The sequence below is a fragment of the Pyxicephalus adspersus genome, chromosome 6 (assembly GCF_032062135.1).
Source record: "Pyxicephalus adspersus chromosome 6, UCB_Pads_2.0, whole genome shotgun sequence".
NCBI classification, from domain to species: Eukaryota; Metazoa; Chordata; class Amphibia; order Anura; family Pyxicephalidae; genus Pyxicephalus; species Pyxicephalus adspersus.
The window spans coordinates 108,194,845-108,207,654 of record NC_092863.1 but is presented as its reverse complement, the minus strand read 5'-3'; the positions used below and the strand labels follow the sequence as shown (position 1 = coordinate 108,207,654).

The 12,810-nt window shown below is 43.5% G+C and overlaps 1 protein-coding gene across 1 annotated transcript in view; it reads right to left on the bottom strand.

Annotated features, from left to right (window-relative positions):
* Positions 1-2,935: 2,935 nt before the first annotated feature.
* Positions 2,936-12,810, bottom strand: part of LOC140332815 (complement factor H-like) — an 11,854-nt gene continuing 1,979 nt past the window's right edge. Inside the window, exons 2-9 of the mRNA XM_072414008.1 lie at positions 11,442-11,759; positions 10,756-10,938; positions 10,046-10,228; positions 9,302-9,484; positions 7,650-7,832; positions 5,455-5,652; positions 5,136-5,172; positions 2,936-3,257 (exon numbers count right to left, since the gene is read on the bottom strand). Coding sequence (XP_072270109.1) covers positions 2,936-3,257; positions 5,136-5,172; positions 5,455-5,652; positions 7,650-7,832; positions 9,302-9,484; positions 10,046-10,228; positions 10,756-10,938; positions 11,442-11,759 — 1,607 coding nt within the window. The remainder of the gene's footprint in view (positions 3,258-5,135; positions 5,173-5,454; positions 5,653-7,649; positions 7,833-9,301; positions 9,485-10,045; positions 10,229-10,755; positions 10,939-11,441; positions 11,760-12,810) is intronic.

Genomic DNA, 12,810 nt, shown 5'->3' with positions numbered 1-12,810 from the left:
GACTTTTCTCTTTTTAAGCAGGGCCACAGGGACCCCATGAAATGATGACCCCAAGCTATAGCAGCGGCCAATATTTGGACATTTGTGCAGTAAATGAGATCTCATTCTCTGCTGTCTTTTTGATTGTTGCATACTATTTATTGGAGGTTAGAACTTTTGCTAATATAAATGTTTAAAGTGTGATGTAAGGCCTGGCTTCAGCACCAGTGCCCACCAGATGCCATTCCCCTAACTCCTCGCTCTATACAAAGCACCTGCTCAGCCTTGGGGGGTAGTTTTGCCATCCTAGCACATAGTTGCTTCTGTTTGCAAAGGATGGCGTCTGGGGAAGAGCTGATGAGGGACCAGGAGCCCGCAAGCCCATAAAAGGGGTCCCAATGGGAAGTCAGACAGTTCATGGTCAGTAAGCAGGTGATACTGACCATCCTATACTATGCTAAGTCTAGATACCAGAGGCAGAGGTCATACACAGGTATCACTCCACCAGCGTAAACACAAAGGCAAGCACAGGCAAAGGTCCAGGCGGCATACAACCACAGGGTCAAGAATCAGCAACAGTAATTCCAACAGATAATTTCATCAGCAGCCAGGCCAAATTCTACAAAAGACCATTAGTGACTGGGGGCTGAGAATGCTATAAAGTCCTAGCAATGGCAGTGCAGAGCCCTTCACCATAGTGTGCGCTTTGTCTGTGACATTGCATGCTCTCCGTGCTGTTACTGTGCTTTGTTCTGTAGTATAGTGCACGCTCTGTGTGTATCACCATCATTAGGCATGACCCTGTACATGTCTGTGATCCCTATGTGATCCCTATGCTGCCTCTATGATTGGATGGCCGTACTCACATGTTACACTATAGAACTTGTCCCGGTAACAGCCCGACATATAATGTCTGACCGCTGAGCAGACTCCAGGTTACTTCTAATTGCAGTGCTGCGCTGTAATAATAATAATATATAAAAATAATTCCTCGGAATAAAAAGCCATCGTACACAGGTGATCAGCATATTATGAAGACACAATGTTCCACCAATGTGAGCGGATTAGGAATTGTAGTGCTATGGCCATTCATTTATGTTTTCATAATATAAAATCATTTGTATACATAGCCATACATTCTATGGAAATACACTGCTCTGCCATGTGAAACAAACAATAGGATCTGGGCAAACCTGGAGGGATCCCAGGAAGACAATGAGGGACAAGGTTAGAATGGGACTGACCCAGGAGAGAGAATAATGGCCCAGAGATGGGCCGGGGGTGCAGAGAGAAGCAGCACAAGTCAGGGACAAATATTGTGCAAATTATTGTTGTATGTGGGAAGTAGGGCAATGCTTTATCAGTTTATACCCCAAGCTGTGTTCTGGGTCTGACCCAGGCAGTTTGTGTGTCTATCATAGTTCTGGTTCTGTTCTGGTTACCACCATGGGACTTTCCATTGCTATCACCCTGGTAATCTTATAATATAGCCCGGGTTCTGTCCCATGAAGTCACATTATTATTACACAGTATTTATATAGCGCCATCATATTACGCAGCGCTGTACAAAGTCCATAGTCATGTGACTAGCTGTCCCTCAGAGGAGCTCACAATCTAATGCCCCTGCCGTAGTCATACGTGGTTATTGTAGTCAATTTAGGGGAAGCCAATTAACCTGACTGCGTGTTTTAGGGATGTGGGAGGAAACCCACGCAGACACGGGGAGAACCTACAAACTCCATGCAGATAGCACATTCTATTGTTATCATGGCTCAGGTTATGTTCTGTCTGGTACTGGTACTTTGTGTCATAGCCCAGGTTCGGTTCTGGATGGATATTCCATGTCTGCTCCTCTTCTGTACAATCTACCCCCGGTATTACCCTCCATAATATATTAATACCCCAGCCTGTAGCATTGTAGAATGGATTATGTTATACTATTATGTAATAATGTTCACCATGATATTATCCAATCATTGTTCCTTTCAGTCTGCCCCTCCCCCGAGGATTCCTGAAATATCCCATACAGTCCGCACTATAATAATCTTTGTGGCTTTATTATCACAGAAATCTATGAATACACGGACATCCCTGGATCAGTGCCGATATATAGATCAATATACACAAGTATGAAGGGTGTGAACGTGTACATTCACCTCATGGAAAGTTCACTCATTTATTCACAAAAAGCATCAATATGAATAATGATCACAAATGGTAAAAGTAAGTACACCCCTCCCCCCATGAGCTGCTATTACTATTTTAGCAATATTTCCCACCAATGTCTGACCAATCCCCATCCAAATGTCCTCAATAATTCCATGAACTCCTTGCATGAAATCTCCAACAACAGAACCCCGCTCCATGAGACATTCATTCATGGATTGTGTACTTGTGATTATAAATGTGTTAAACTATTTTCAGGGTTCTCACATACAGATTACTCATTATATAATGTAGAAGATGATTACTTTACACTGCCCATGCACCAAAACACCAAACGATCTGCACCACCATGCTTCACAGTTGGTGTGAGGTTATTCTCCTGTAATGTTGTGTTTGGTTTGTGCCAGACATTGTTACTGTGTCAGACCATTCTGTCTTTCATTTATCAGTACACAGCACAGTGTGTCACAAGCCCGGATCTCTACCTATTGCTTCTACTGTATAGCAGATTGTAGCTTGATGCGCATTGCAAGGCAACAAAGCGTTTTCACACATCTCTCAGGCCGGGTAAATCGAGGGAATTGCAGCTGCAGACACTTGGACTGAGCCAGCCAGTGCTGGAAACAATCTGTCATCATGTGTCATCAATTATCAATCAGGTGTCATCAATTATCAATCATGTGTCATCAATTATCAATCATGTGTCATCAATAATCAATCATGTGTCATCAATAACCAATCATGTGTCATCAATAACCAATCATGTGTCATCAATAATCAATCATTTACACTATGTCCCTCTGCTAGAACCTTTCCCATGGGGTGTATGTATTGATTTACAGGGCTGTGAATGGAACAGGTACAAACTCCAAATGGTGACAGATGAGAGACATCCATGGGGAGAGATGAGAGACATCCAGGGTGAATGTTGTGATTTCCCGTATCTCGCAGCCTGGGTGGTATTTGGTTTCTGGGGACTCCGGCTCTCCTCCAATGATGATGATCTTCTCTTTATAAAGTCAGTGACTCTGATGGTGAGGATGATCAGAATTGCAATCAGTTTTATTGCCATCGGAGGAATGACCCCCACACAGCCGGATGCTGCCATACTCCTGTGAGGAGAGAAGGTGGACTGATATGACTCAATATAATGGTGATATAACTGAGGGCCCCAGGCAGGAGGAGGGGCCAAACCTTCCAAAATCTCAAAAGAAATAAAATTCCACCAATTATAACTCTACTGAGGAAAACATAGGGAGGTGCAAAGTGTGGGCCCTGCACCCTCCTCAGCAACAAGGGGCCCCTACATGGGCTCCAAATCAAGTTAAACCACTGCACTCCACCCTCTATATACAGAAGAATATTCCACCCAATCAGAGAGAGAGCAGAGGAGATACAATGTAAGGAGAACCTATCACAGATATGAGGGGGGAGGGCTGTGTGTGATTGGCCGATCACAAGGGAACCCTGTGGGCTGGTCAGGTAATAAGTTAGGAGATTGGACGATCTGAGTATGATCTGTCTTTATGTAATACCTGGCTCACTTCATGGTTCAATGGTTCGCTCGGCCCTTTGACCCAACAGGACCATTCGTAGCTTGTAGGGCCCACCAACCATTCTCCACCCAACCCTATCTACCCATCTCCGATCACCGGTCTTTTGTCCTTGTTCTGGATCTCTCCTGGACTGGGAATCTCTTCTACTTTTACCTGTTAGGGTTCTATCTGGCCTGGCTGGAAGATGCTGATGAATGGAGTGTACCCCAGGTGTTGTTATACTGGGCCCCATGGGCAAATCAGTCCTGGTCAGAGTCATCTTGGAGGTAAGTCCACTTCTATTACCTGCATTGTTGCTGTGTTTAAACGTATTGTGTTCTGATGAAACCCAGATTTTTCCCAGAATGTCCTCGGCCTCCGCTCTTCCTTCTCTGTCAGGTGCAGAAGTGTGAAGTTATAAGTAATTCTGGATCTCATTGATCCTTGGAACTCAGACGTGTTCCCCACACAACATCGGCTTGATGGCATCTCTCTCCTCTGGTGTCTGCCGGCTGATTGCTGGAGGTGCTATTACCATCATTTTCATTGCCCAAATCTGAGAAGCTTTTTAATTGATTTTGTTGTATGTTGAGTCTCTGGGGGTTCTGTAGTTATCAATATTTTGTACCTTGGGGTCCCACAAATGTACGGTACTGAACCACAGGTCCGAGTTTGCCTGGATAATCTTCGGGTTCCGCTGGCTCCTGGGATATCTGGTAATGTCTTATTCGGCTTGGAAGGGGTTTACCCAGAGAATGTCCCAATGGTGCCAATGTACAGTTCTCTATCGCTGTATAGAAGTTCCATCCGTATCTTGGCCTTTTCAGTCACAGCCATCTCTTGGAGCCATTTCCAGCTGCATCAGATTCAATTATCTTTCCTTAGTCAGCACATTGAACCAATCTTCATTTTCCCAGCCAATTTTTCTTCCATTCTTTGTGAGATGGATCTAGTGGATATATCCGTGTGGCCTCTCGGTCCTGAAGACTGGATCACTATTACTAGAATGGAAGACGGGCTCCTTGTTTTTCCCAATGACCCAAACAAAAGGGCAGCAGCCACATTTATGATCATCTTATTTTGAATGCTGAAGATTATTCAATGGAATTATTCATTGACCGGCCTCGTCCTTCCAGTCCAGGTCTCATTCCAGAGCAGCCAGTTGGATGCCAATTACCATCTCATTGTTCAACAAAAAAATTTGATCCTGCCAGCTCTATTGGTTCCTTGGGTATCTCTTCCCTTCCTTTGTCTGGATGTGTTCTTGTCTTTTTCTTGGATCTCTCCCTTATGCTACCTATACCCCATTGTTTGCTGAGGTGGGCCATGAATATGGAAAATTGTGCTGTCTACACATGTGAAGTATGTGCACACGTAGGACGCAGGTTGCTGTAGGACACTATAGACAGTAGTGGAGTACAAAGGACCCTAATGGTGGAACTGGCCTGTACTCACCTCCAGGATGAATGATTCAGGGTATCTGGATAGACGGCTGGAATAAAAGAAAACAGAGTGAGACAGATCTGTATATTATAGCCGCATTGTCACATGGCCTGGAAGGAGAATGTAATATACCATCCCCCACATTGTCACATGGGTTGGTAGGGGAGGGGAGGTGTATTGTAGTGTGTTTGGGTGAATTGTATGTTATATATACCTTTACCATTGGCACATGGCCCGCTGGGGAAGGGGTGGTGTGGTGTTTAGGGGAATTGTGAATGAATGTAATTATAAGAGAGGATCAGAAGGTTAAGAGAAGTGGAAAATCACTTACTTGGCGATTGGATACAGAAAACCTCGGTCACATTCCACGTATTGGTGCCATTGACATTTATACATTGGATTTTGCTGTAATTGGGGCGATATCCTGCAGGACATGTCAGAGTCACTTCCTCATTCTGACCATAATATTCCTTCTCTGGATACATGCTTATATTCTGCCCCCAAATCATCGTCTTCCAACCACATTTACCTGAAAAATAGAGATATTCATTAGTATGATCTAAGAGGGACTAAAGGCAAATAGAGACTCACCTGGAGGGGGCAACACCTGACACCACCAGGGGTTTATTCAGGTCCGAGTACGGGAATGGTGACACCAGTGTGGACCTCTGTAGTGACAACATGGAGACAGATGGGGGAATAAAGAATGTTAGCAGGAACATAAGCTAAACATAGACCCAGCCAGACCAAAAGCAAGCTAGAAACACAGAAAATAAAAGAGGAAGGAAGACAGCTGGAACTGAGCAGAAGCTTGGAAACCACAAAGCCAACACACGGAGTCACCCTTTGTTAGATGGATGGCAGAAAGAAAGTCAGCAAACCATTCTGAGTATCCCCCAATAGTTTGAGCACATGGAGTGATCCCTAAGGATTTTAGCATGTGGAGTCACTCTGTATTTGACATGCTAAAGAAATGCTCCCAGACCAATGAGGACCCAGGGCACACTTTCTCTGGTTCACATTCTGGTCCCCTTGGTTGGTGTGTCAAGGTCTTGTAAAAACTTCCCCACAGATCCAAAAATGTAATGATGTTACACTAGTCCGCCCTAGCCTGGTATGTAGCTTATTTCATCCTGTTGGAATCCCAGGGGTGAGGAGCCACACTACCAATTTTAACTGTTAAACTGTGTTGGACTTTGTGAGTGAAGAATCTCAGGGATGTAGACTGAGTGTTGTGTACCTCTATATAGTATTCTCAATATAAATATGTCACATTTGGGTAGACTGGGCCACTAGGGGGCGCTATGACTTGCATGGAGGTGGTGTAAGCCCTGAGAAGGGCCAAGGCGCAGAGTCTAAGCAGTAACCAGGTCTTCTCCAGAGCCTTTGATGGTGAGGATGTGGCACCGCTGTTTACTGCCAGGTTGTGGCCCTTGGGCACATCAGAGTGGGCAGGAAGATACACGGTACCAAATCACACAAGGAAGGCTGGGGTCAAGGCGGGCAGCAAGCAAGAGAGGCCAGGTGACAAGCTAGGGGTCAAATACCAGAGGACAGACACCAGTGACACAGGGGCCACTACAGACACAGGAAATACAGGAAAAACTGGAAGCAACAGGAGGCACAGTTAACACAGGAATTTCCACAGACAGAGAAGAAAACTGTAACAGCACAACGGAATGGTCTGGAAACAACAGACTGGGCAACAAGGGGTTAACACGGGAGCTGGACAGAGGAAACACTGACTTTATCAACAGGTGTACAGGAACTGCTCAGCAGCGCTAGGGGGCTCAGCACTAGTAGAGACACGCTGCATGAACACTGAGTGCTGTGTCTGAGCTAGCTAAATAGCCAGGAATGGTTGAGAGGCTAGTTTCTGATAAAGCTTGAGAGCCTGGGCCCAATGTCAGAACTACCTGCATGCACAGGAGAGAGACGCCTGTCCTTTAGTGAGGAAGAAGTAACTGTGAAAAAATACAGAGGGATTCTGGAGAACTGGGTGCGATAATGATTGTCTCTGCCTTCCTGTGCTATGAGATGGCAACAGCAGCACTGAGAAGCTACTAACAGGGATGACAAAAGCTGCCTAAGGTCTCCCAATGAATACAGAACTTAGCCGTCCTCAAAGGGACTGGAATTCTGATGCAAATAATTCTTCTAGTTGTAAAGAATCTTCTAAATCTTCAAAGCTCTGCCATCTCTATCCCACTCTCCCATCCTACCATGATCAAGAGCAAGAATCAGAAGAAGAATGTAATTCCCAGTCTGTGGCATATAAAGGGAGAGTATGGCAGACTACTCACTGGTCGCTGGGGCTGGCTGTACGTGTTCAGTGCTTTGTAGTTATACCTGGGAACACTATTGGATAAAAAAGTCCTTGGATGCATTAGACAAAATAAGTGTTTTTTTTAAATATTTGTGAAATGTATCAGCTCATTTCTAGTGTTCTTGGCAAAAATAGCTATATAGCCCTTTAATAACAGACCAGAGGTAATGTAAATGAATACAGAAATCCATTGTACTCACCTGTACAGGTAACATTGGGCAGAGTCCACTCCTGGGAGGTGCGGGGGTTGTCACATGTCATTGTATCTGCAGATGGATGATATCCAGATTTACATTGTACTGTCACCAATTCTCCCTTATTATAATATTCCTTGTCCTCAATGAGTCTCTGCACATTTCCTATGGTTGGCTTGGCACACTGAGCTGTGGAATCAGAAGATAAATCCCGATCATTATACATTGTATACAGTGTGATGAATAACGTGTGTGTGATGGGGCTGGGTCGGTTGTTGGACTTTTAAGTGCTATGGAACATTTTCTGAGCTTTTATTTCATAAGTATTATCCTAGTTCGATTTTAAAAGAGTCCTCCAACAAAAACAGAATGGAAAAGAGGTATATAGCCTTAATGGGTGTTCTTTAATCTGACGCGTTGCACCAAAGAGCTTCTTCAGGGGACAGCAGTTGAAATAGCTGATAATACTTTTCCATTCAAACTGTTTGAGGGTATGAGACTGTTCCAAGTTTCTGGAAGATGGATCTATTTCTGATAAGTGTACTCAGAACATTTACCATTGTGCAGGTGCAACTGCCAAAAAAAAGAGTACTGTGATCCATCCATCCTTCTATATGAATTGTTGCTCCAGAGTCATGATATTTATATATTACATCCACCATTCTTCATTCAAATTATTCTATTCAAAGCTAAATCTAAAAAGTTATAAAAAAACAAAAGTTCACCTGTACAGGTAACAGTGGGAGGAGTCCACTCCTGGGAGGGGCGGGGGTTGTCACATCTCATTGTATCTGATGATGGATAATATCCGGATATACACCCCACTGTCACCGATTCCCCCTTATTATAATATTCCTTGTCATCTGTGATATTCCCCACATTTTCTATGGTTGGCTTTTCACACTGAGCTGATTAATATACAGGTAGTCCTCAGGTAGCTAGGGACTGTAGGTTTGTTCTTAAGTTGAATTTGTATGTAAGTCGGAACAGGTAGATTATTTTAATAAATGCAATTAGGACAGATGTTTGTCTCAACATAATAGGCAGCGTGGTGTCAGTTACCTAAACTCAGAATATTCAGTTTATATAAAAGGATTTTTTTTATGAGGTGCAACACCTGTTTGTTTTACACGTGTGCAGCACGGCTCCTAATTCTCCATCGCCTAGGTCATCTAGAATGAATGGGAGCGCAAAGCCTCCCGGGATACCTACATCACGAACCCCAGGAGGCTCTTGGGTGATCCTTCTGTGCATGCCCAAGCTTTTCGCAGAAGGAGCCTTTTCGTGCAAACATGCGCAGTGAGATCAGTACGTTTTTTTTTCCACCTTATGTCACTCAATCTCGTGCCTGGGTACAAAACTTAGCCTTAAAGGGACTCTCTATCCCACTCTCCCTGTCATCAACGCAAGAATCAGAAGAAGAATGTAATTCCCAGTCTGTAGCATAAATAGGAAGAGGAGGGAAGCATTTTCATTGGTCGCTGGGGGTGGCTGTTCAGTATGATTTGTAGTGAAACCTGGGAACACTATTGGCTAAAGAAGTCCCTGGAAGATATATACCAAGATTTGTGAAAATTATCATCTCATCTCTGGTGTTCTTGGCACAAATAGCTATTGAGCCCTTTATAACAATGAATATAGAAATTTATTTTACTCACCTTTACAGGTAACAATGGGCGGAGTCCACTCATGGGCGGTACGAGGGCCCTCACATGTCATTGTATCTGATGATGGATAATATCCAGATTTACATTGTACTGTCACTGATTCTCCTTTATTATAATATTCCTTGTCCTCAGTGATTTTCCCCACATTTCCTATGATTGGCCTTCTACACTGAGCTGTGGAATCAGAAGATAAATCCCGATCATTATACATTGTATACAGTGTGATGAATAACGTGCATTGTGTGTGATGGGTCAGTTGTTGGACCTTTTAGTGTTTATATTGGACTGTGGTCTGAGCTCCTATCTCATAAGTATTATCCAAGCTCGGGTATAGAACTGTCCTCCAAATATTCAGAATGGAAATAGAGGTTCCAAGCCTTATGGGTGTTCCTAAACATGACACGGGACGTCAATTTAAATAGCTGAAAATAATATTCAAATGGTTTGGGGGTATAAGACTGCTCCAGGGTTCTGGAGGATGGATCTTGTCCTGATGAGAAGTGTACTCTATTTAACATTGTGCAGGTGAAAGCTGTGATCCATCGGACAGTACAGCATGAGTTGTTGCTGCATGATATTTATATATTACATCCACCATTCTTCATTAGTTTACTCATACCTACATATAATAAAAATATTATTATATAATAAACATAAGTGACAAATCAGATAGATGACCTTTGGATAATATGCTCCAACAAGTGTAATGGGCGTGTCCTGTGTTGTTGTACTCACCTATACAGGTAATAGTGGGAGGAGTCCACTCCTGGGAGGTGCGGGGGTTGTGACATATCATTGTATCTGATGATGGATAATATCCAGATTTACACCGTATTGTCACCGATTTGCCATTATTATAATATTCCTTGTCATTGGTGAGACTCTCCACATTTTCTATGATTGGCCTTCTACACTGAGCTGTGGGATCAGATGATAAATCACACGTTATCTTTAGCATGGTGGGGAGTAAGTGGGGACACACTCAACCTCGGTGTGTCATTATTCCGGAGCCAGAACATCCAACCCTAGAGGGGAGCCAATAGCCAGATGGATGCCCAGGGGGTCCAGCTACAACCTTCATACTCCTGCAGTATAGGGTTCAGTTGGGTACAGCTGGGCCCTATCACAGAGAACATGGACTTGTGGGCAGCCATTATGATATAGACAATGTGAATTCTAATCAGACGGACTTACTGTATCATAAAAATGAAAGCAATTTATATATCATTTTCACTTCTCCTTTCTCCATGTCTTTACTCTTAGAGGATTTCACATTTTATTATTTATTTAATTAGCCAGCTATTGTCAAGCCTACATTGTGTAAAAGATTTCTAACAATATGTAACAGAGTGTCATGTTTTAGATAAAAATGTTACCCTGACTATATTTACTTCATACAATATATAGAGAGTGTATATGATGGGCGTGTCCTGTGTTGTACTCACCTGTACAGGTAACAGTGGGAGGAGTCCACTCCTGGGAGGTGCGGGGGTTGTCACATCTCATTCTGTATGATGATGGATAATATCCAGATTTACATTGTACTGTCACTGATTCCCCCTTATTATAAAACTCCTTGTTGTTAGAGAGACTCTGCACATTTCCTATGGTTGGCTTTTCACACTGAGCTGTGGAATCAGAAGATAAATCCCGATCATTATACATTGTATACAGTGTGATGAATAACGTGCATTGTGTGTGATGGCGCTGGGTTGGTTGTCGGACCTATCGGTGTTTATATTGGATCATGGTCTGAGCTCCTCATGGGAGGTCCCTGGGATTGTCTGCAGTTTAGTTTCTGCTTGTTGCTCATCACTCCTCTCCTGCAGGAAGCAGCAGCACTGAGAAGATACTAACAGGGATGACAAAATCAGCCTCAAATCTCTCTCTTAAATTGGAATGCCTGATGTGTCCCCAATCCACTAAATCTGAGCTTTTAGAATTGTGTGACACCCAATGGGGGGGGTTCTGCTCTTTTTAGATCACAATGGGAGATAAAGAAAGCAATAAAACCTGAAAGTGAATGCTAAATCCTAAGGTTGGAGTTTCTCTTTAATCTGCAGATACATTGGTAAGTCATGTGACCCCGCCTTGTGTGACAACATTTGTAATAAATAAAGAAGTAAATCACCTGGGAGGACGGTCACTCTCACGGCGTGCATGTAATCAGTAAATGTTCGCTCTACCCCACAGAAGTACGTGTCAGAATCCTCCGGTCTCATTCTTTTGCCGGTAATAGTAAGATGTCCAGACCGGTTGTCACTTATGGAATATCTGTAGTCGGAGTTGTCACCATTTGTTGAGACGACGTTTTTACAGGATTTCCAGTAGGACCCCTTACACCAATACTTCACATGCCATGCATAGCCGCTGTCATATAAACATGTGAAAGATAATGTGGCCCCATAAGGAACAGAGACTTCATCATCGCCCCAAATGACATCAGCTCCTGTGGTGAGAAGAGAGATTGTTACCCCAATACCCCAGCAATGTCACATTGTACAAGTTCTGTCCCCCTGCCTGCTTGTGACCCCCATGGGTTGATCCCTGGAGCAGTTCTCTCCGTACACCTCCATAATCTCCCCTTTATGCTGGTAACACTAAAATCTACCCAAGCACCCCAACGTGTCCCCTTTTGTTCTTCTCTCATCATAGGGGGTTGATGCATACCAGAGACCCCCCACAATTACAATCCAATCTCTGGCTGGACTATTGGAACATCTCTAGATGTCACCCCAGACTTTCCTGGAGACCACCAAACTCCTGGAACAAGACCTTATCATCATCCCTCACCTGGACAACTGCAGCTTCTCCAATATTGGACCCTTCCAGTCCTAAGACCCCCAACCTGAGAACATTCCTCATCTACTTCTGTGACATCTCTAAAATTCTGCCCCATCCCCCATGATTCTATCATACTTCACCTAGACTACTGCCACATCTCCTAATGATACCACCAAACTCCTGGAACAACTCCCATCATCTCTAACATGGACTCCTACAACATCCCTGAAACAAACCCTAACCACCACTGGAGGAACCCCAGATAAGAATGGCTACATAAAAACCATCACCAATCAGCCAGAATTCCATCCCTTTCTATTGTATATTCCCCTCCCCCACCTCTTAGATTGTAAGCTCCTTTGGTCCTTCTCCTCTTCCTATGTCATTGTCAGGACTTGTTATGTCTGTAGAATTGTCATCTGTACTTCAGGGACCCCCTTTGAACTATTTTTTATATCATAAAGTATAAAGGAAATTGTATAATAAGACTTCCCACATTGGTGATATTTATTCCTGGAATTCCAGGTTTGTATTGTACATTCAGAAAAGAAGAGAGCGGGGTTTCTGTTTTACACATATCTATTAATTATGGGGACCACTCACTAAACAAAATTCATCAAAGCTATAAGGGAAGGATAAGCATTTATTTCAGCACGTTCAGCTCTCACCCGACACGTTTCACCCATAAGGCTTCATCAGAGGAGAATGGAGATTGG